Below are 23,674 nucleotides of genomic sequence, written 5' to 3'. Positions count from 1 at the left end.
CTTATTTCAAGTCATTTTCTGAATGCATGAAGCCTAGTCTCTGTTGCCTGACTGATTGTGACTTCCCAAGGGCTAAGTCACAGCTCTCTCCAGCTCTGCTATCCTTTCACTGGAGATACTTGATCTGGGATTTTCTGTAAGCAAAGCAAAGCTGCTGCCACTAAGCTGCAACCCCCTCCCTTTCAAATCATTACAACAGTAGTGCTTGTGTGTACCTTCTTGAGCTCTTTGGGGAAAGGACAAGATAATATAATGCAACATTGCGGATACATTATCGGCTGACTGGCAGAGATACTGACTTGCCTAAGGCCCTATAACAGGGCTACTCAGCTGGAGATGCTGGGAGCTGTAGTCCAAAAACATCTAGAGGGCTGCAGCTGAGTGGCCCTGCCCTAGAATATGTTTGTGGCAGAGCCAGCATCTTAACTAGGGACATCCTAGTTCACAGCCACCATGACACACTCGGTCTAGAGCAGGGGTAGGCTCTTGGCGTTCCAGCTGTTGCTGAACTACAACTCCCATCATCCCCAGCTACAGTCACCAAACACCTGGGGACCCAAGGTCAAGAACCCCTGTTCTAAAGCTCATTTTAAAGTGAGCTATCTTCTAAAATAAGACCTGATGTTTTTGCCCCATGTATCTTAATGACTACACAGACGGGTTTTTCCCCAATTTCTTCAGATCACATATTTTTTAATTTTTCTCTCTTGCAGCATGGTATTTCAAAAGATTTAACACAGATTAACTTCCACTGACTTTGGTGATACCTGTTTACAATGCACATAGAACATTGCAGTGGCCTTACTCCAACACTGAGAGGTACTAGATTGAACACAAGAGTAGTAAAGAATGCACAAAATCTCCCTGGGGTGTGTACAGCAGGGTCAACTGTGGGAAAGGGGTGCTACAGCCAGATTCCAATTCCCTTCACTGAAATGAGGCTTCACTCACATATTGCAGTGTGTGGGATTTTAAGATCACATCAGTAGCTCTCTGGCTTTCCATAAAGTGACTATTGCTTTAAAAAAAAAAAAAACACCCACACACACACACACACCAACCACCATAGCTATCCCTGAAATCAGCTGCTTTTTCATAACAGCATTCATATTGGTATTGTGCAATTGGATTAGAGTGCTAATAAATCTACAGTTTGGAGGGTGGGTGGTCTTTCTGTTTTGCAAATGAGGAAACTGAGGCACACAGGTAAACTAAGGTGTATTGTCCAGCCGAGAGAGATCACCCTCCCCAAATTCTGAGGCATTAATTGCCCGTGGATTATCTCTACACTGCAAAAGGCAGGGAGGACTCCTCCTGAACAGGCTGACTTCATGGAGAGAACCCTTTCTGCAGCTGAATGATGGACTTATTTACACATAGTGTCTGACAGATTGTCTTAAACTGAATTTGCAGCAAACTGTCCTATAAAAAGACTGCTTGGCTTTCACCTTGCAGTGGAATATTGCTACTCTGGACAATAGATTAGAGAATGTCAAACATTAAACATCAAATTATTCTACCCAAAATCAGATCCACAGTAAGGCGATACTAGTGACACATTTTGATAGCAGAAATGCCAACAGTCTCGTTTCTGGGCATGGTCTCCAGTGCGAGCGGCACATATGAGGTATAGCACAGCTATGTAGTTTTCAGGAGAGGCCTGTGCACACCCAGAGGTGAATGCTTCCTTAGGGCTGTGGGGCACGAGTTCCATGCGAAGCTGATTTCTGCTTCTGCCTCTCTTCCTCCAACTCAAATCCTGAACAACTGGTGGAATGGCCCTTGGGATACCGGGCACAGCATCTTCTCATCTCCTGGATGACAGCTTCACATTTAGATTCCAAATAGTTGTTGGCTGGAAAAAACAGCAGAGCAGATGGTGAGCAAGCCACACAACTGGCAGGTAAACACACATTTGCATCCTGCCAGAGATGAACGAGCCAGGTTTTAAGAGTGAGTGCCTTGGGTCTTTTCTCTGGATCTGCCTACTATATGTTTCAAAGCAACATCTGGAGGGCTGTTGCATAGGAAGGGGAACACACTTGTTCTCTGTTGCTCCTGAGGGCAGGTTGGGAACCAAAGGGTTAGATCAGGCTAGATTGTGGATCAGGCTAGATTGTAGCAGGAATTTCCTTCCTACAAGAGCTGCTCAATAGGGGAACAGTCTGCCTTGTACAGTGGTGGGCTCTCTTTTGCTGGAGGTTTCCAAACAGAGGCTGGATGACCATGTCAGGGATGCTGGAGCAGATTCCTATACTGAGCAATGGGTTTTAAGTCCAAGAGCCAGACCCACAAATTTTGGCCAGAGGTAACATCTCTGGGGACGAATGCTCACAGGGATTTTTGGCAATATCTCCCTTCGAGATGGAAAATAGGCAATAGCATTGTTGAACTTACAGCTTTCTGTGTTTTATCACCCTTCCTTTATCCCTACTTGCAAACAATTAGGGTAAAACTGGGTTATTGAGGACAATCTTTTAGAGGACATTCTGCCTATTTTCATTTTAGTCCGTGAGCAAGTGTACAAAAAGCACATCCTGTGGGATCCATGATGGTACAAGTATAAGAAAGGTATCATTCTTTTTGTTAGAGCATGGAGAATCCAGTTCTGAATGGTGATGGGCACCAAACCCTGGCAGATAAAAGTTATTGCGGTTGGGGGGCAAAATGGAACAAAATGGCAGACAACCCCTGTAAGCAAATGTACATCAGTGGGATCCATGACGGTTAGTCGGATACCATCACCATACATAACTGGATGCTCCATGCTCTAACAAAAAGAATGGTACCCTGCGTATCATCATGGACCCCAAGGATGTACATTTCCTTACAGTCTATTTCCTTTCCTCTGACATTAATAAAATTATACAGTGGTTTTTTGTGTTTTTAATTTTTTAAAAAGCTTTTAGAATACCACTGCAGGTCCAGTGGTCAGGACAATCAAAGCATCATAAGACTCTGAAAGCTGGAAGTACTGCAATGTGGTCATCTCTTTTCCATCTCTAGGGATGTAGACCTTGTCAAAAATCACAATGAGCATTCATTCCCCACCCCCATCAGGGGTGGGCAAACTTGGCCTTCCAGCTGGTGTTGAACTACAACTCCCATCTTCCCCAGTCACAATAAATTGTTGCTGGGGATGATGGGAGTTCTAGTTCAACAACAGCTGGAAGGCCAAGTTTGCTCACCCCTGCCTTGTCCCAGATAGTACTGAACGCCACAGCTTACTCATGTACTAGTTACTAGAAGACTTTGCCTTCAGTTCTTGAGGGCAGCCCTCTACCCTCATCACTGGAGATTAGATAGCTGACTCCTGGAAAGAGGGCCCTCTGGCTCTGTCTGGAATTCCTTCACAGGGAAATCTGCCTGGCACCATCACCTTCACCTTCACGGCGGCTAAGTCTGTTCTGTTCACCCGAGTTGTCATGATTTTAAATAGTATTTTGTAAATTGCTACCACTGTATTCACTTTGCTAAACGTTTTAAAAACTGCTATTCTTGCAGGCCACTTTTAAAACTTTCATGAGGTGGAAAAGACAGACTCGGGTATTTTTTTGTTTTTATTGTTTAAAGAAAGCAAGCCAACAAACACCAGATGATAGAGCATACCTTGCAAGCATTTCTGGATCTCACAGGCAAATTTCTGGCAGGGATCTTTCTGAGGCATCTCCAGAGAACTAAAGAAATAGGAACAGATTACTGTGGTGAGAGTTGGCAGGGCATTTTCTTAGCTCCTTAAAGCTCCTAGAAGTTCCACCCACCCACCACCCACCCACCCCCAAATTACAGTAGTGCAGACTGGAAAAATTAATAAAAATTAAAATTTAAAACTTTATACCCTAAAGTGATAAAATAGGTATTTCCTCCCATCTTCTGCCAAGACTCACTTCTCTCAGAAACATGGGAAGCTGCCTTATACCAAGTCAGACCATTGGTCCATCTACCTTAGTATTAGGAGTGGCTTGCCAAAGTTTCAGACAGCAGACTCTCCCAGCCCTACCTGAAGATGCTGCCAGGGATTGATCCTGGGACCTTCTGATGCAAATAAGATATTCTACCGTGGAGCTACGGCCCCATCCCTTAAGGCAGGGGTTCTCAAACTTTGGTCCCCAGATGTTGTGGGACTAAAATTCCCATCATCCCCAGCCACAATGGCCAAAGAGCTGGAGATGGAGGTTGTAGTCCAACGACATATGTAGGCACAGCAGACAGCACTCACATATAGTAATCCACCCAAATGCAAGCAAGCTTGGACCCTCCTCACCCAAGGGGACAATTCATGCTTGCTTCCCTTCTCATTCAACAAGACCAGCACTCCTCTCTCTTGCAGCACAAGGGGAGACTCCTTTTCAAGCAGAGCCCCCTGGAAATATCCCTCTGCCCCTCCAGAAGGTGTGGCATGGGTGCCTCCTCCCTCTCCCTCCCCTCTTCGCATGCTTAAGTTCCAGCAAAAGATAATACAGGGACAATAAAATGTCTGGAAAGGCTTGTGCAGAGAAATGTCTCTGCACACTGGGGTTCAGTTTGTTTTTCATCCAGCAAACTCCAGCTTCCTTGGAATAATGCTTAGGACACCACAATGATCTATTTGACAACGTTCCCCCTTTGAAAACACCTCCCTGCGCTCCTGCCTCGTAGAAGAACTGACACATTTAAGGGGACTGGATCTGATTGGGAGCAGCAGCTGGCGGTAAACTTTATTAAGGAAGATCCTTTGTGATATAACAGCAGTATGAAGAGTGACACCTTGAAAATCAATTAGGGGGAAACCCTGAAAGAGCGACCTCCCAAAACGGAAGTATTGATGATGATCAGAGACAGGGCTCTCCACTGAGTCAGTGCTCTGTACAACCTGGAAGTGCTGGTTGTAACTCATTGAAGTCCTGCAACAGACTGAATAGGCTAACAAGCTGAACTGGCAGCACTCTGGAAGATTAAACAGCATGGTGCTTTTCAAGAAATCTGGTGCTATAAGATAACTGCTTTGCTAGATTAGACCAAGAGTCTATCTCAGGGCTGCAGTTTCCAGCCCTCCCGTTGGACTCCCATCAGCTCTATTGGCCACTGTGTCCAGGAATGATGGGGGTTGTAGTCCAACAATAGCTGGCACATCCATGTTCAGGCATCCTCCTCCTCCAACACTGACCACCCAGATGCTTCCTATTACTAACAACAGGGAGTGCAGAATAGGGAGTGCAGAACAGGAAGTTCAAACGTTTTCAACAAATGTTCTCAAAGGGGTTCATATAGTAGATAGAACAACAAATACATAAAGAAGATGCTTCCCTGTCCCCAAAGGGCTCACAATCTAGAGTTCTGGGGAGTTCTCAAGGAGAGCTTGCTGGTGACCCTCCGCATCTGGCCATTGGGATTCTGACCAGTTTTCCAATTGGGGGGGAAATGCCAGTCCGCCTACCTAAAACTCCCCCTGTGATTTCAAGTGGCCATGGCTTCTTCACTGCCTGTCCTAAGCTCTTGGGTGCTGCTGCTGTGGGTTGTTAAGAGAGCTGCCTGCCATGATCCACCTCAGAGGCAGCTGCATTTTGGTGCTGAGAGTTACCACATAAAAAACAAACAGGGACATCATCCCAGAGTCACAGCTCCTGAAAGACAAAAGCCAGCATTAAGGAACCACCATGAGCGGACGTGTGAGCACAAGGAGAAAGGGGGGGGGCAGGGTAGTGGGAAACAACAACACTCACTCAGATTTAATCACTTGGCAGGAGTTTCAGGAGCAGCTCCTCCACCCCTGTGATCTGTGACAAACAAAAGAAGCATTCAGCACATCCCAGGAAATACTAGGCCAGTGGTGCCAGTTTTCTTCTAATTCTGCTCAACAAAAGTCTAGGTTTACATGCAAGCCTTACCATTAAATGGTGTTCAATGTCCCAGATGCGGGAGTTGCTGTCCCGGTACCGCTGTCCCTCTGAAAGCTGCCACATGTGGGGCAGCTGGGATGCAGGGAGGTGGCTGGGGCGCACCGCCTCACCCAGGGGGACCCGGACTTTTCGGATCCGGGCCTTCAGTGTACCTGCCTCCTGGAAGGCACGCAATCGGACAAAACAAAACAAAAATCGTGAGCTGTTGCCCAAAGGCCAGTGCTAGCCAAAGCATCAGAACAACAATTGCTAGGAATGTTCTTACTTGCCTCTTCGGATGCCACCAGCCATGTTTTCTGATTCTCATCACAATAAACGCCTATTCGTCGCACCCAGAGGCGGACAGGTGGGCCTCTGGCATCGCCACTGTCTTCTCCTTCTGCCATGCCCTACGACCTGCCTAGGAAGGCCCTCCCTTGGCTCCCATTTTATACATGGTCCCCTTTGTCTCTGAACAAAGATACGGAACGAACTGTTAGTTCTCCAAGGAACCAGTGTTGGGCGCAGGAGCCAGGTGTTATGCCGTTTCCCTGCACCGGGCAAACATGAAAAGGGAGGGGGAAATCAAATTTAGAAGACATATGACTGCCATAGTAGCCTTGTGAGGTTCTCAAGATGAAGTGGACCCCACTGAAAAGGCACATAACACAGGAGCCAGCTGGGGTGTCAGTAGCATCTGGGGTGCCAAATGCTCATTGCGCTCTTTCCAGGGAGTAGTCTTTGAAGGACATTCCTGCCAATTTTCATTTCCCGTTCTCTGGCAACATCAATAACATTTTATAGTAGTTTGTGTGTTTTAAAAGCTTTTAAAGCATAATTGCAAATGCAAGGCCTAACCATCAGGACAATCAAAGCATGATAACACAATGAAAGCTGGAAGTCTTGCAATCACCTCTTTCCAATCTCTAGGGATGTAGATCTTGTCAAAAATCACAGTGGGCATTCTTCCCTCCAGTTGGCTCCGACCACCCCAACTGGCTCACGGACTATGTTCTATTCTGCATCTCACATCTGGTGGCATTGTAATCTAATCCGTCTGAAACCCTGCATTTAGTTGAGACCTTCCCAATATAAGAAGGGGACAACTGACAAAATAGGAGACCTAGGAAACCTAGCCATGGGAAAGTACAGCGCCCAGAAAATGGAACTCCATCCTGCCAATGTTCTGGTTTCACACAGGCCATAGCAGACAGTTGGAGAAAGCACAACTCAGGTCAATAAAATGATTATTTGGTAGTTTAAGAGGAGAAGCCAGAAAGGGTGTGGAAGGAGAGGACCTGTTTTAAGGAAGAAAACACACAATATCTGTGCACTAGAAACACTCTCTTCTCAATGAATTCAACCGTTCAAATACAATGTTTTCTAAACTACTAGGAAGACAAAGGCAGATTCACATGCCAACAGCTGGGAGTATAAAGATAAGGCAGAGGAAAGGGGAAACTGTATGGTTAACCACTTCATTGTCAGCTCCCAAGAGAAAGATCTAGTGTCAGATCACTGCAGAAGCAATAGGACAATGACGAACCTAGGAGGTCCCTTTTCAGAAACGGTCTGGCTAGGAAAAGGCGACACTTAACCAGCACTTTACAGGCCCCTCAGGAATTAAAATTGCTAAGCCTGCTATATACTGTAGGGGGCTCAAACTAGATGGACCAAAAGTCAGCACATAGTAATGCCATGCAATCAGTTTCCAGACAGGAAGCAGCACTCATATCATAAAGATGCAATTTCCACCCTCCCTCAACCCTCATGTTGGGATGCAATCAGGCTATCAACAGAATCAGCCTACCACTGTAAATTCCAACATTTATAGCCTATTTATGGCCAGGAGTACCCAAACCTTTGTTTACAGCAGTAAACTCTGCAGAGCACCCCTTTCCACTTCAGGGCTACATTTGGACTTGACTCAGAGGTAGGGTTGCCATATTTTGGATTTCCAAATCCAGGTGCCTAATTTGCATATTATGTAAATTGTCTTGAAAATAATTTTTCAGCAGAATAGTGACTGCACATTTTGCTCCATAACTCCGCTTCTACAAGGGCTTAGCTTTTTTTTTTTTTTTTTAATGAAAGCTGAAATCCAGGCAAATCTGGGTGGGCTAAGCAATCTGGGTGAAATGCTTAAAATCCAGGTGAAACCCGGAATTTCAAGGGGTATGGCAACTCTACTCAGAGGGGAGAGCACTGTCAACTCATTTTGTTCCAGCATTTTTCCAGTCTAGGCCTTCTCAAGAGGCCTTCTATCCATGCAGTCAGAATCACAGTGCAAAACCAGTGCTGCACCAGAATCACAGTGCTGCACCACTTCCCACAAATGCTATTAATATGATTGGCTCCGCTGTTAGCAATTTTCTTACAAAGAGAATGTGGCTTAAAGATTTCATAGACTTCCTGTTATGCAGAGGAAAAGAGTTGTGGAGAGCAGGCAGTCAACGTTATCACTTCACCACCAAAGTACCCCAGATCTGTGATTTCTATTGCTGTAACACACTCCCACAGGGGATCTCTAATGAAGGTAGCCACGTCTAGAACTGGAAACAGTGCGTCATTTTCCCTAATATTATCATCTCTTGAATCCTACTCAATACAGGAAGCAAGAGTGGTCAAATAGATAGCACAGTGGAATCCTGAGTATGAGACACTGTGCCCCAAAACCATCTCACTGCCTGGAACCTTCAGAAATAACCACTGTTTCGGTGCCAAAAGGTGACTTTGACCTGTAACTATGTCTGTCTTAAGTCTGTTCTGAGGCTCATCTTTTGACAACTTTGATTCTCCCTCCAATCCCCATTTTTCAGGTCCTAACAGTAACTACCAGCATGTAGATCTACCAGTACAGACACATATTTATATCTATATAAAAATGCAGAAAACATATTTTAGAAGAAAAAACATCAGTGATGAGAATGAGGGCAGTAAAGAAATATCTCTGTGAACTGCACTGAAAACCTTGAAGCTACTGCCATAGGAGCAGTTCCCGGCTCCTATAGAGATTAATTATTATAAGTCACATCAAACCAATTGCTAACAAAAAGGAGCACCACAAATGAGGAATAGTCTTCCCTTTTGTTACTGCTCCTGTCCTAAACCATGAAAACAACACCTAGCCTGAAATGTATAAAATTAAAGGCATCTTTCATCCTAACTAGCTTGAGTAGAAAAGTGCCAGAAGGCACTTTCAGGCTCAGAGAGATGCAGAGTCACCCAGCCTGCTACTGAAGCTTGTTCATTATTCTGGATGCCTGAGGAGGGGAAATGGCTCTGTCTGAGCAGCCTAGGATTGGGAAAGAGGATTTGGGGGTCCTCAGGGAGGTGAAGCTCACAGAACAGAACAGGTTTCATCAAGAAAAACGGGGCAGCATTTTCTCAGCACAATGTCAGAGTTAAGAAGGCAGCCCAGGTCTTTGAGAAAGGGCCCTCAATTTGTATTTCCACTGGTAGGACTCCTACATCAACAAATGCAAAAACAGGCAGAAATCCAAAAGACAAATCCTTCTCCATCACTGCAGCCCCATTCTGGGAGAAGCTACATCGGCTGAGCTTCTGCTTAAGTGTGAAGGGCAGGGGAAAGGTGGCCCTAGAGGTGGCGTCTGAACGTGTACCCCCCTCTCCAACTCTCTGCGTTTCAAGCTGCACGCTCCTAATGACGTTCCCCACGCGTTCCCTACAGCAAAAGCAGCTCTAGGAGGTATCGGAAAGAAATTCAACAGGTGCAGTATTCCTTGGGACAAAGGGGGTGTGCCTGCTAAATTTCTGCCTGCAGCTGTACAACGGCACAGGAAAAAGGTCGGAAATCCGCCCCCTCTCCAACACCGGCTCACCAAAAGCCCCCTGTATCCCCCTCCCAATCCTGGAAACGTCTCCATAGCAACAAGCCAGCCCTCTCCCCACTGTAGGGGGCGAATAAGCATTTCCACCGAGAAGGAGGACCCACCCCCTGGCTGAAGAAGGCCCAAGCACCGACGGGCTGCCAGGGAGGGGCCTTTCAGCTCCCTCCTCAGTGGGTCTTTCGTCCCACCCCACCGCTGGCTACACGCAGCACAGCCCAACCCTCCCCCGGGCGGAACCGACCTGGCCCAGCGCTGCTGGCGGAACCTAAGTGCGCTTCGGTCAGCGTCTAGCCGGGCACTTCGGGGAACGGACCGGAAGCTGGCGTTGTCCCGGAGACGCAGGGCCCGGCGGAAGGGTGGCTGGATCTGGCTGGGTCGAGTGTCAGGCCGAGGATCGCTCTTTATTCTTTGTCTCCGAAGCAGCGGCTGCCGCTGCAGTCCTTCCTGAGAAACCGAGCGGTTCAGGATGGCGGTGCAGGCTGCGCACCTGGAGGCCGACGCCTTCCTGGTCTGCCTGAATCACGCGCTGAGCACCGAGAAGGAGGAGGTCATGGGGCTGTGCATTGGGGAGGTAGGCAGGCGGAAGACGCGCGGGGGCGGGGGCGAGGGCGAGCGGGCAGTCGAGGGCAGGGAGGGGTCGGCTGCCCTCCAGCCGCGATGGGCCCAGCCTTCACTTCACTTATTCACCCAAATGGAAGGCTTCGTGCGCCATACCTTTTAACGTAATAAGTATCTGTATAGAATTGTATGCAAAGAACACAATGCTTCTAAAGCGATACCAACACAACCTTTGTGCCATTAATTGTACTAGCACAGGCCGCAGAACCTGGCGTCCTTCTGCTGTGAATGCCCTGAAGCTTTCGTTGCAGGCAGGATACAAATGTACCTTTGAAAAATGAGAGCCCTCTCCCCCCCCCCCCCGCCGCCAATACTGCAACGCTCTGCTGAAAAGCATCCCAGGGCTGCTTGCAAATCTTGCAGAGCCTCCATGGCGCCTAAGCGCATCGTCATCACTGTAGGCCACGATTCCCCCTGGGAGCTGCGTCACTTTAGTGATGACGCGGTGTTCGGGAGGCACGGAGGCTCTGCGCGTTTGCAAGCAGCACCAGCGTGCCTTTTAGCAGGACGTTGCAGCGTGGTGGGGGCTTCTCGCATAGACGCATGTCAGGCTGTGCTGTACATCAGCCAGTGTGAGTACTACTCAGAATCATTTTGGGTGCCACTTTTGGCATGTGTGCCCTGGGCTGCTGACCCTGGTCTTAAGACTCACCTGGCTAAAGGAATTGTAATCAATTAATTCGATTAAATAAGATGACCAGAATCGGATCATCTATGAATGATTTAGCACCAGGTTCCCCACAAACATGCCATGCACTACTGGCAAGAAGTGGCCCCCTTCCGGCTGCACTTGACTCACAAGGCAGATGGCTCTCTGCACTGGGCCAAATGACCCAGCTATCTGAGGCCAACCAAGGCCCCACAGGACTGCTGTATCATTATGTTTAGGGGGGATTCTGACTTCTCAAAATTCAGCAGCTCGACTGGTCTCTGGGATGACCCGGAGAGACCATATTATACCTGTTTTAAAACCGTTGCACTGGCTGCCTATATTTTCTGGGCAAAATACAAAGTGCTGGTTATTACCTTTAAAGCCCTGAATGGCTTAGGTCCAGGTTACCTTAGAGAGTGTCTTCTTCTGCATGATCCCCACTGCACATTAAGGTAATCTGAGGAGGTCCGTCTCCAGTTACCACCAGTACGTCTGATGGCGACTCAGAGGCAGGCCTTCTCTGCAGCTGCCCTTGGACTATGGAATGCACTCCTTGCAGAAATCTGTAGTTTGAGTTCATTGTTGGCCTTCAAGAGAGCCCTTAAACCCTATCTGTTTGAACTGACCTTCCAGGGTTTTTTTAAACTGTTTTAAATATTTTAATTATTAATTGTTTTAAATTGTTTAAAAAATTGTTTTGTATTGATTGTTTTTAAAATGACCGATACACAGTTGTGGTTTTTGCTGCTGTGCAGAGCCGTTTTGGATGGGGCGGTATATACATGTAATAAATAAATAAATAATAAATAAATAAATAAGAGGCGTCCCCATCCCCTCCCCCCGCTTGCTTGCTCTCGCTCTCTCTTGCATGTACACATGGACACACACAGTGCATTATGAATAGTGTATAGTGCAAAATACAAAGTGCTGGTTATTACCTTAAAAAACCCTTAATGTTTTGGGTCCAGGGTATTTAAGAGAACACTTTCTCTGTCATGAACCCTGCTGCCCATTGAGGTCCGATTCCAGTTGCCACCACAGTTTATTTGGTGGTGACTTGGGGCTGGGTGAATGGCAGTCTTACAAGATTTGAAAGCAAGGTTTTAGAAGTTTTTTGCAAGTGCAAGCATACCTGAAATGAATTTTGAAAAGGAAATGAAATGAGTCGCATACCAAGTGACTCTTCCTTTATCCACAGGTTGATACAAGCCGAATTGTTCACATTCACTCTGTGATCATCCTACGCCGCTCAGATAAAAGAAAAGATCGTGTGGAGATTTCTCCAGAGCAGCTTTCAGCTGCTTCAACAGAAGCAGAGATATCCTTTGGGAGAGGTTATGAGAGAATATTGAGTGGGTGGTTTCATGGCACTCCTGAAATGATATAAGTTTTGCAAATGTGACTTTTATCTCTTCGCAAATGTTGGCCTGAAAGGGAAACTTCTTGCAGAGGATCCCTGACCACGGAATATGGTTCCTGTCCACTTAGTGGGAGTTTTTTCTATGTTTTGGAGAAACCTTAACTAGCAAACAGATTGGCTGAACTAACTGGACGGCCCATGAGAGTTGTGGGCTGGTATCACTCTCACCCCCACATAACAGTCTGGCCATCACATGTAGGTAAGAGCTTTATTCAGGGTGAGAAGTATTTCTGTGATCCTGCATGTGCTGGTTTGGAAGTTCTGAAGTAATGCTTAAGATAGTGCTCCTCAAACTGTGAGGTGGACCCCCTTTGGAGGATATGAAACTTCTATGGCAGAGGAATGTAAAGTTCCATGGAGGGATAAGATGAGTGGGGTCTTCCTCCCAGCAGCATTGAATTGAACTCTCCCCGGCTCTCATTAGATTTGTTGGGACTATGTCTCCACTACCCCATTGTTACAGTCTTCTTTGGGAAGAAGAAAACACAAGAAGAAATGGTGCTTCTTTCTAAAATTATACAGAAGGACTTCTGTTCTAGACGTTGGAGAGATCCTCTTGAATGCCACATCCATGGCATTGTACCTGAGAATCTCCACGTACTCATTTGTGGAGCAAATTGTTTGGCAGTCGGGGCAAAGTAGTGGGAGGCTGTAAGGCCTGTAAGTTCAAAAAGTATGAGGAGCAGTGGCTTAAGATATTTATATTCATCTTAGATCTAAGGTTCTCAAGATCACAAGATTGGAACTAGATAAGAAAATATCTCCCAGGACTCTCTTGGCTTGTTTGTAATACTGCTTTTACTGGCTTATAATGTTGCATTATGTTAACCCTTATTTTAGTTTTCAAATGTTGTACATTAGGTCTACTTCTCTCTGGGGCGGCTGCTGCTGGAGAAGAAGGATCTGCATGTTATCTCCTATTCCGGCTTGGAATCTAGTGCTGATGGTCCTGCAGGCATGATCTCTGAAATCCTGACTCTGTCACTCATTTCAACAATGTTTTGTCTACAGATGTTCGCACGCAAGCAATGTATCAGATGATGGACCAAGGTTTTGTGGGACTTATCTTCTCCTGTTTCATTGAAGATAAAAACACAAAGGTAAATTATGCACCAACAAAGGGCACCTTTCCTTATGTCAGGGCAGGTTTCTCGCTATCTGTCCCAATCTGAAATGAGCATTATACTCTTGGGGCAGAATTATACAGACCAGCAGCTGTGCGTTTATGTTTTATGACATGAGTTTGATGCCTATCAGTGCTGTGGTTGGGACCTCAATATCATCAGAGAGGCTTAGTGCTCAGGGACATGGCATTAGAAACAGAATGAGGACTCTGTCTTGCAAAGCCTAGTGCTGCTGCTCTTATTTGTGATCTTGTTTTCAATGGATAAGTAGTGAGGTGAAACAAATACACAAAAAAGGCTTTGCTGGAGCTGATAACTAAAATCCTAGTACTCTGCTCAGCTGCTTGGTATTTGTGTATCAGGAATTCAGATTCCCTAGAAGAACCAAAATAGATTGTGCAAATCAACTGCAGAACTCTGTTTTTGGGAGGCATTGATGTGGGGGACTTAAAGATTTGGAGAGGAGAACTGGTCTTGCGGTATTGAGCATAAATTGCTGGCCAATGCAAGCCAGTGCCTGCCCTGGTTTGCATGTGTTTGGATGACTACATGTGAGTACTGTCTTGTGTAAGATGTTCCCCTTAAGGGATGGGGCCATAGCTCATTCGAGCATCTGTCTGCAATGTAGAAAGTCCCAGCTTCACTCCCTGGCCTGTCCAAGTAGGGCTGGGACAGACTCCTGCTTGAAACTCTGGAGAGCCACAGGCAGTCAGTGTAGAAAGGCAAGATGGACCAATGGTCTGACTCTGTAGAAGGCAGCTTCCCATGTTTCTCTGAGGTTGTGAGAGCACACTGAGGGACAGGGTGATTCACACACCACTTCTCTGTGCTGACTAAGCACAGGCTGGGGTTATGCTGCGGAGACCTCATGCCCTTGTCCAGCCCCTCTAGTTGTTTGGTTTTAGTGGGTACAAAAGTATTTCTGAAGGAGTTTGGCTATAGTTGTTTGCAACCTAAAGAAACCTGAAATGAGAAGTTTGATATGCACCTAATTGTCTAAGGAGGACTTGAGAAGGGAATAAAAGAAAGAGCTTTGTTGTCTAAAATCTCCTCCTGCCTCAGATCAGTCTATAAGATGCCACAGGGTTCTTTGTCCTTTCCCCCTGCCATCAGAGAAATATAGGTGCTCTTTGGGGAATTGGAACTTTAAAGTTAACTATGTTGGACCCCAATTAAAGTTTTCCTCCCACCGTATAGGGGAGCTTCCTGTAGTGGGGTCATGGCACCCACTTGCTCCTGTCAGACAGGCTTATATGAACTTGAGCTTTTTCCAAGACCCCCTGAGAATAGCTCTTCCCAGTTCTGGTCCTGTCTTGCTCCAGACTAAGCCACACTGTCATATCTAACGTGTATCTGCTGATTGCTTCAGACAGGTCGGATTCTATACACCTGTTTCCAGTCCATTCAAGCCCAAAAGAGTTCAGAGTAAGTGCTCTATTGAACAAGAGTGTTCAGCAAGCCCAGTTTCGGGTGAGAATTGCTGAGTGAGTCTCTGTCATTTTTCTTTATTAAACTCTTTCCTCAGTGTTTACTTTTCACATGAAATAGTGCTATTGTGTATTGGTTTTCAGTCTTCATCTTTGGACAGTTGGCAGGGGGAGGAAGTGTTCCAGGGCCTGGCATGAGAGACTTCTCTCTCAGTAAATTGCTGACCACCTCCCGGGCCCCAAACTAAGTCCTCTACCTCTTCCTTATTGCTTGCCAATATCCCATGGGTATGGCCCTTCCTTTTCTTGATATTGTTCTCCTGCAGATTAGCCAGGCTGCCTGCTGGCTATCTGTCTGATGAGTGTACAGATGCTAGAAGCGTCTGTAATACAATCATAGCCTTACTATGCACTTACGATCTTGCCCAGAGGCCATTAATGATCACGTACTGTGATGACTTTTTCAAGGCTGCATTTCTCCGTTGACAAAGATACTTGTGTATGCAGAATGTAACAGATTGCCTCCCTCTGACCTTCTGCTCCAGCTCACTTGTCCAGCCCTGCAGTCGGAATGTGGCTTGTCATGTAAAAAGTGCAGGTTGTGCAGGAATAGGGTTTGTATCTGCAGTTCTCAGTGTGCCAAACAAAAAACCTTGCATATCGTTCCTGTTGTAGGTACGAAAGGATTGAAATCCCTATTCACGTGGTTCCTCACAACACCATTGGGAAAGTATGTTTGGAATCGGCTGTGGAGCTGCCCAAAATCCTGTGTCAAGAGGAGCAAGATGCCTACAGGAAAATCCATAGGTCAGTGACCTTCGCAATTTTTCAGGCAGGGGCCACTTTGGCAAAAGATCTTCCCTGTGAGAGCCATTTCCCACTGTGCTGACCTCCGCACACCTTTTCTTAGTGCTGGAAGGGCCCTTTAAGAGAGACAGAACCCTCTCTTAAGAGCTCCGTGGGGAAAATGCAAGGATGGGCTGCACTTCCTAGCACTCCACTCATGCCTTCTACAGTCATGCAGGCACTCAAGAGGGCTCCTTAGAGGATTTTGTTCATTCCATTTGATAGTTGAGATTGCTCTCTCCCTTCTTTAGCCTTACACATCTGGACTCCATAACCAAGATTCACAATGGCTCAGGTAAGAACTTCCAGACCAAGAGCACAGAACTGAGACATTTGCAAAAGGTGGCCATAGGTGACTGCCCTAAACTGATGGTTCTCAAAGCATACATGAGCCTCTTGGTTGACATGTGAACACTTGCCAGGGGAGCGGAATGATTCTCAGTTTCATCAATTTTCTCTGTGTAGTTTGTCCTTTATACTGGTGATTAGCCAGAGCACTCTGGTGTAACTTTGCACTCTGCAATACAAGTGTCTGCATGTTCTATCCCTTGTAGTGCTCTGCTAGTTATGGAAGTCAGTGAGCCAGCCTCTTTGGCTGTCCCCTGGGCACCTTGAATCAAACTATGTGGATTATCTTTTATTTCCCTTTGATATGCTTGTCCCTGCAGGTCTTACAGCCGGTCCTTATGAAGAGTTAGGCACTCCTAAGCCCATTCATTTCAAAGTCCTATGGTATTCCTAACTCTACATAAGAACAGCCCTGCTGGATCAGGCCCGAGGCCTATCTAGTCCAGCATCCTGTCTCCCACAGTCGTCCCAGATGCCTCTGGGAAGCCAGCAGGCAAGAGATGAAGACATGCCCCTTCTCCTGCTGCTGCTCTCCTGCAACTGCAACCTGGAGGCCATCAAGACTAGTTGCCATTGATAGACCTGTCCTCCATGAATTTGTCTAAGCCCCACTTAAAGCCATCCAAGCTGGTGGCCATCACCCCATGGCAGATAATTCCACTAGTTAAAGTACTTCCTTTTGTCAGTCCTAAATTTCCTGGCAATCAGTTTCATGAGATGACCCTTGGTTCTAGTGTTGTGAGAGAGGGAGAGAAAAAATATCTGTCCACTCTTTCCACACCATACATCATTGTCTAGACCTCTCCTTTGTCATCATTTTGCTCAGCTAAAAAGCCTGCTGAGGATCAGAGTGTTCGCCATTCTCTGAGAGGATAGCAGTGTGCCAGGCCCAAGGCTAGCCTTGTAGGAACGCTGGCCCTCTGCTGCTAGGGTGTGGTGGGAGAGGTGGTGTTCTTTCTTGCTGACTCTGGTCTTGTTTTCCTTCCCATGCCAGTGTTCACGAAGAACCTCTGCAGCCAGATGTCTGCCATCAGTGGCCCTCTGCTGCAGTGGCTGGAAGACCGCCTGGAGCAGAACAAGCAGAGGATGCAGGAGCTGCAGCGGGAGAAAGAAGAACTCCTGGAGGAACTTGCTGCCCTGGAGTGACCTCATGGCCTAGAAAGTGAAGCAAGAGCTACATGTTCAAAAGCTTGGCCCTGTTCTGTGTTGCTGCTGCTTCCCTCCTTCTCCCATCTTGCAGTCAGTGCTGCTAGAAAATGGGAGGAGCCCTGGGCACAAACACGAAGTTGTCAGAGGGGTGGGGAAGAGCAGCAGACCCTGGAGAAGGTTGCAAGGTCCCTTTTGGAGATGGACTTGTTTTTTTCGCACAACAGCCTGGGGAATGAGTAGGGGGTGGGGGTAGAGGTGGGTACCATTGGGACAGATGCCCTTTCCTTGTCACTTACCTGGTAAAAACCAACTAACCCACACTTGTTGGGAAACGCACACTGGCAGGGTTACAGAAATGCATTTCCATGTTTTTTGTCTGAATGAAAAACTGATTTGTGTAATAAAACAATCTACCTAGTGGATGCTTACAGAACAAGAGTTATTGTGCCTGTCGTCTTTGAAACTAAATAAAGTCAAGGGAAAGAGCAGCTGCTTTTGCATTTCTGAGCTCTTCCTCACCTAGTACTCACTGGCACATGTGCTGTCTGCCTGATTTTTTATTATTTATTTATTTAACATATTTTTATAGTGCCCAAAACTTAGTCTCTGGGCGGTTTTCAACAAAAACAGAAAATTTAAAACATTAGTTAAAACAGAAAAATGACAATGAAATTAAAACATTGGTTAAAATAAATGACAACAAAAAGTTTAAAAATTACAACAATTTAAAACCTTAAAACGAGGTTAAAACTATTAAAACGGTATTTAATTAAAAGCCTAGGTGAACAAATGTATCTTTAAAGATTTTTTTTTAAATTGTCAGAGATGGGGAAGCTCTTATTTCAGCAGGGAGCACGTTCCAAAGCATCGGGGCAGCAACGGAGAAGGTCTGTCCCCAAGTAGCCACCGGATGAGCCAGTGGCAACTGCAGACGGACCTCTCCTGATGATCTCAATAGGCGGTGGGGTTCATGCTGAAGAAGACGTTCTCTTAAATACCCAGGGCCCAAGCTGTTTAGGGCTTTATGGGTTCTGACCAGCACTTTGTATTTTGCCCGTACACTTATCGGCAGCCAGTGTAGCTCTTTCTATAAAAGAGTAATATGGTCTCTTCGAGGTGACCCGGAGACCAATCTGGCTGCCGCATTCTGAACCAGCTGTAGTTTCCGAACTGCATACAAAGGCAGACCCGTATAGAATGCATTGCAGTAATACAGTCTGGAGGTGACCAGCATATGTACCACTGTCCTGAGGTCATTTATCTCAAGAAATGGCATACTTCTAATAACAGCATACCTCTCTTCTTTGGACTTACTAAATGATGATCTGACAGATAAATATGGAGAGAAGGCAGAAACAGTTCATAGTATTTAATATCCATAACAATTTGAAACATGCCTTCTGAATAAGATCATCTCCTGAGGCTCTTCTGTTCCTTTTAAGGAGAGATTGAACTTTATGTTCCATGGAGAAAAAAATTTTTAATAGAGGAAGAGCTCTTAAAGCGTTGGGAAGAAAATGATTTGTTCTGGATTAGAGTGAGAATGTTGTAGGCCTAATCAGACACTATGTTGTTCAAGTTTACAGATGTCTGTACTCTCGTACATGTTTTTATGTGAATGACAAAAAGTGTTCATAAGAACATAGGAAGCTGCCATATACTGAGTCAGACCATAGGTCCATTTAGCTTTGTATTGTCTGCACAGACTGGCAGCAGTTTTCCCAAGATTGCAGGCAGGAATCTCTCAGCCCTATCTTGGAGAAGCCAGGGTGGGAACTTGAAACCTTCTGCTCTTCCCAGAGCAGCTCCATCCCCTAAGAAGAATATCTTACAGTGCTCACACTTCTAGTCAGAGCTGTAGTCCAAAAACAGCTGGGGGTGGGGTGGCCTGAGCAGGCCTGCATTAAGGCAGGGATGGGCATAGTTGGCCTTCCAAGTAGTTGTTTGAACTACAACTCCCATCACCCCCAGTCATAATTCTAGGGATGATGGGAGTTGTAGTTCAGCAGCAGTTAGAGGGCCAACTTTACCCAACCTGCTCTAAGGGGATATCTTAGTCCTCACATACAATTTCCTATCTGAATACAAGCCTACAGAACAAACTGAACAATTCATGCTTGCTACCACAAGACCAGCTATCCTCCCTGGAGAGTCTGAGTACAGGTCTTCAGAAATGCAGATACAGATAGGAAGTGTACTGCTGTACCTGAATTCAACGTAACATGTGAAACTACGTGTATACAGATCTGTGCCTGTGTACACTTGCATAGGTGTTGACTGTAGTGTTAATAGGGCATGTGTCACTCTCATATGTTCCTGTCACATATCTCATCCTTGTTTTAGGTATCTTTGATGGGTGTGGCATTCCCAACATCCAATGGCCCAGGTTCACACGTAACTGAACTTCACGGGTCAGGAGAGTGAACATAAGTTCTGAAGAAATGCAGGCTTGCACTCTCGCCTGCTCTTTCATGTGGGAGGAGAGTGATTTATTCCTAAAATGAAAGCAAAAGCTTCCACCTTCCTCTTGTGCCTGAAGGAGAAGGAGCACACAAGCCTGTGGCTCATTCTTCTACAGCAGTGGCCCCCAAGTTTTGTTGGAGATCTTACCCCACCCCGGGACCTCAGACAGACGAAACAACATTCTGGCTGGGATGGTGGGAACTGTAGTCCAGCAACATCTGAGGACCTAAGTTGGAGGACCCCTGCCTTAAGGGGTTGCAAGAAGGGGTTGTTTATCCTTCCCTTTAGTGGGAGACTCAGCCTGCTTACGCTGCTGTTGAGCACTTAACTGAAAGTCCTTCAGGAGCAACTGAAATGATCTCTTTGACCTTCCTTTGTGGCCACCTGCTTCTTGCAGATAAGAGGCTGGTTGACTGTGTCTGGAAAGAGCTGCTGTGGCTGCAATTTCTCAAGGGGAGCAGCATCTCTGACAAGACAGCTCGTGGTGTCTGCTAAACCCTCTTCTGATCCTTTGGGAACTCCTGAAGTGCATCCAAGGCTGGCCAGACTGCCTGTTCTCGGGCTGTTTCGCCCTTTTCTCTGTTTAAATGTGTGTGTGAGTGTGAGAGAGAGCGTGCGCGCTTGTGAATGAAACAACAATCAGTCTTTCTGAAGGTCTTAGAAGTTAACTGATGTACAGCAGTCGCTTCTGTCTCCATCTTCAGGATCAATTCAGTACTTTTCCATTGCAGATGTCAAGAAAACAGTTCATGGATGAGTGATAGGAGACCTGAAAATGGTAAAGCTGCAGCCAATGATGTTCTTTGCAAAGCAAAAACCTGAAATCACCCACAAGGAAGACAGATAAAATAGTGTAGCTCACCCCCTTGGCCACACCTGGAAATTACCTAACCATACAAATAGGGCAGACAAGTGTTAGATAGATAGATAGATAGATAGATAGATAGATAGATAGATAGATAGATAGATAGAGCTTTTCAACAAAAGTTTCCAAAGCAGTTTACAGAGGAAAATAATAAATAAGATGGATTCATGTCCCCAAAGAGTTCACAATCTAAAAAGAAACATAAGATAGACACCAACAGTAGTCACTGGAAGTACTATGCTAGGGGTGGATAGGGCCAGTTACTTTCCTGCTAAATAAAGAGAATCACCATGTTAAAAAGGTGCCTCTTTGCCAGGTTAGCAGGGTTAAGAAGATTGGGCTCAATTGCAAGTTATGGGCTAAGGCAGGGGTTCCTAATCTTTGGTCCCTAAGCAGTGTTGGACTACATCATCCAAAGGCCATTATGACCGGGGGGGTGATGAGAATTGTAGTCCAGCATCAACCTATTGAGCTAATTTGGACCAGTTATTGCTTTCTATGTTTACAAGTTCAGTTTTGCTTCTGGTTCAAGGCTACCAAGGTATGTTAACTTTGTGTTTGGTTCCATTGGCCAGAAAAACATTTCTGAACTGGTTTTGGGGGGTCAGGCTTGGGTTGACTCCCTGCCTGTGAGACAGTAAGGCAGGGGTCTGCAACCTTGGCTCTTCAGGTACTGCTGTTGCTCTACAACTCCCATCATCATCTTCATGGCAGAGCATTCTGAGCATATACCTGTGCCTGAACTGGGCTTCTCAGGGACTAAAGAATTGTTGTCAGCTAGAGGTGACGAGAGATAACGTTCTAAACCATCTGGAAAAATTAAAAATCAACAAATCGCCAGGGCCAGATGGCATCCACCCAAGAGTCCTTAACTCAAATGTGATATTGCCAATCTCCTTGCAAAAATATATAATATCCCTACAATCAGGTGCTGTACTGGAAGAGTGGAATGTAGCCAATGTAACACTGATTTTCAAAAAGGGATCTGGGGCGATCTGGAAAATTACGATCTACCAATGCATGGTGTGGAGAAAGTTTACAGAAATTTTTCTCCCTCTCTCATAACTCTAGAACCAGGGGTCATCCCACAAAACTGATTGCCAAAAAAATTATAATAATAATTATTATTTATTACAAAAAGTAGTACTATGGAATTCTCTGCCACAAGATGTCATAACAGCCAACAGCCGGGATGGGTTTAAGAGGGGTTTAGATAAATTAATGCAGGACAGGTCTATTAATGGCTATTAGTCTGGGGGCTATAGGCCACCTCCAGCCTCAGAGGCATGATGCAGTTTGCAGCGGAGTAGCAGTAGGAGAGAGGGCATGTCCTCAGCTCTTGTCTGTGGGCTTCCCAGAGGCATCAGGTGGGCCGCTGTGTGAAGAAGGATGCCAGACTATAGGCCTTGGTCCTGATCCAGCAGGGCTTTTCTTATATCTTCCATCAATTTATTGTGGCTGGGGATGATGGATTGTAGTTCAACAATAGCTTAGAAGCCAAGGTTGCCTACGCCTGTAGGGAGGGAGGCCTCTAGATCAGTATGTAGAAGATTTTGCTCTGTAGCTGAAGCTTGACCAAGGGTGGGAGAAGGGTAGCCGCCCATTTCCCATGAAGGTCCAGATATAAGCTTCCCTATATCAGGGTAATGTGAGTAGAAATTCTTTCCATTGGAAACTGGATTCTATGATCGGGGTAGAAACTTTATGAGTTTCATAAAGCTGGAACAGCTGGAACTGATGGGAATCCTGTCCTCACCCTTGAGGTCCATTCAACAGGTGACCTCCAGAAATGCACAGGCCTTGTAGTAATCCATCACTTGACAAAATCTGATTAGTTAACTCGAATCTGATGGGTTAATCAAATCATCCCCCCATTTCATTAACTCATCAAATTGATTCATTAACATTTGCTGACAAATGTGTGTAAAACACAGGAAAGGGCATAAGAATGACATGTGCCACTTTTAAAAATAAGGACAGCAGTGAATTTTAGCATGCACAGTGGCCATAAAATTTAAATTGCTAGCACCTATGTTTGGTAGCATAATTGTACTCTTAAAGTGCAGGTAGCACCAAAACCAGTGAAACAGTTTTGTTGGTGAACAGGATTGACCAAGGTGGTCCCAGGGTAAACCATACTTCAGCATTTCTGTCCAGTAAATAAATTGCTATGTTTACTGGGCATAAAAACATGTGCTTTACTCTGGGACCACCTTGCCCAGCCTTTGTCTCAGAAAGGCAAAGACAGAAAAATAGTTTGCAGGCATCTCCTTTTAATCATAGGAAGTGGCAATGATGGGTATGGAATCTCCATTTCTATTCAGTTTCATTGTTTTAGCCATTGTAACAAATTTCACTTCCTAATGACTGTGGATGCTGCTCATTCTCCTCTCTGGTTTCTGAGATGCAACTAAGCACAGCCCTGTTCACATTTTGTATTTTTCCCCATTCACGAGGACTAGAAACTTACTTTTAAAACAATAATAGCCCAGAGCTGAATTCTTCATTCAGTACCAATTTCTGTATTGGTATTGGTGAAATCAGATAATCTAATCAAATATTTATTACAGCCATAGACCAGCATAAAGTATAAGGGGTGATTACATATTAAGAGTAGATGTTAAAAGTCTAGGGGTGCACAATATACTGTAAGACCATTATAAAAGACTATAAAAATCAGAAACAGAAGTAAAATCTAAAATAAAACTATGGCTGTCTAAAACAAAGCAAGACCACAAACTAAATGACCCTTAATGACCAAGGCCTCAAAATTGCAGTTAGCGGTAGTTAAGAATGGTTAAAAATGGGTATAAAGATTTATAAAAGGCATCATAAAGACATCATTTTTTAAAAGGCATAAAAGAGAGAAGCAAGAATTCATTATAAAGTTATATGAAAAATTTGGAGATATAGAAGGACATAAAATCATACAAGGGCTTACTATATACATATACATAATAAGAATTTTATCAATTTAGGGCAAAATAAAAAGCCAAGAAGCTGTAGAGCTGTAGGAACATTGTGCTACCATGGAGCCCTCTGAGGCAGCAGGC

General features: G+C 45.4%; 3 protein-coding genes across 12 annotated transcripts; 1 reads left to right on the top strand and 2 right to left on the bottom strand.

Moving 5' to 3' along the window:
• Window positions 1-672: 672 nt before the first annotated feature.
• CMC4 (C-X9-C motif containing 4) lies at window positions 673-10,081 on the bottom strand. Of its 3 annotated transcripts, none has more exons than XM_053273574.1 (3): window positions 9,951-10,081; window positions 3,610-3,677; window positions 673-1,855 (listed from the first exon to the last, which is right to left on the bottom strand). In XM_053273574.1, exons 2-3 carry the CDS (start codon window positions 3,665-3,667, stop codon window positions 1,689-1,691), a joined length of 225 nt encoding a protein of 74 aa, XP_053129549.1. In that variant the 5' UTR covers window positions 3,668-3,677; window positions 9,951-10,081; the 3' UTR covers window positions 673-1,688. The 3 variants fall into 3 exon arrangements, with proteins under 3 accessions (XP_053129549.1, XP_053129548.1, XP_053129547.1); XM_053273573.1 differs by lacking the exon at window positions 9,951-10,081 and adding an exon at window positions 9,814-9,937; XM_053273572.1 differs by lacking the exon at window positions 9,951-10,081 and adding an exon at window positions 5,417-5,551.
• Window positions 5,465-10,087, bottom strand: MTCP1 (mature T cell proliferation 1). Of its 8 annotated transcripts, none has more exons than XM_053273566.1 (5): window positions 9,951-10,087; window positions 6,149-6,409; window positions 5,868-6,038; window positions 5,703-5,756; window positions 5,465-5,603 (listed from the first exon to the last, which is right to left on the bottom strand). In XM_053273566.1, the coding sequence occupies exons 2-4, from the start codon at window positions 6,263-6,265 to the stop codon at window positions 5,709-5,711; spliced, it is 336 nt and encodes a 111-aa protein (XP_053129541.1). In that variant the 5' UTR covers window positions 6,266-6,409; window positions 9,951-10,087; the 3' UTR covers window positions 5,465-5,603; window positions 5,703-5,708. The 8 variants fall into 8 exon arrangements, with proteins under 8 accessions (XP_053129541.1, XP_053129545.1, XP_053129539.1 ...); XM_053273570.1 differs by having other exon boundaries at window positions 6,149-6,329; window positions 9,951-10,005; XM_053273564.1 differs by lacking the exon at window positions 9,951-10,087 and adding an exon at window positions 9,814-9,946 and having other exon boundaries at window positions 6,149-6,329.
• A 56-nt stretch (window positions 10,088-10,143) lies between these two features.
• On the top strand, window positions 10,144-17,731 carry BRCC3 (BRCA1/BRCA2-containing complex subunit 3). Its single transcript, XM_053273560.1, has 8 exons — window positions 10,144-10,280; window positions 12,178-12,298; window positions 12,512-12,598; window positions 13,411-13,499; window positions 14,893-14,948; window positions 15,626-15,757; window positions 16,048-16,091; window positions 17,139-17,731. Exons 1-8 carry the CDS (start codon window positions 10,176-10,178, stop codon window positions 17,288-17,290), a joined length of 786 nt encoding a protein of 261 aa, XP_053129535.1. The 5' UTR covers window positions 10,144-10,175; the 3' UTR covers window positions 17,291-17,731.
• The last annotated feature ends 5,943 nt before the right edge of the window (window positions 17,732-23,674 follow it).

Source organism: Hemicordylus capensis, chromosome 11 (genome assembly GCF_027244095.1).
Source record: "Hemicordylus capensis ecotype Gifberg chromosome 11, rHemCap1.1.pri, whole genome shotgun sequence".
NCBI classification, from domain to species: Eukaryota; Metazoa; Chordata; class Lepidosauria; order Squamata; family Cordylidae; genus Hemicordylus; species Hemicordylus capensis.
The sequence above is the reverse complement of the archived record's forward strand: the minus strand, read 5'-3'. Positions and strand labels throughout refer to the sequence as shown.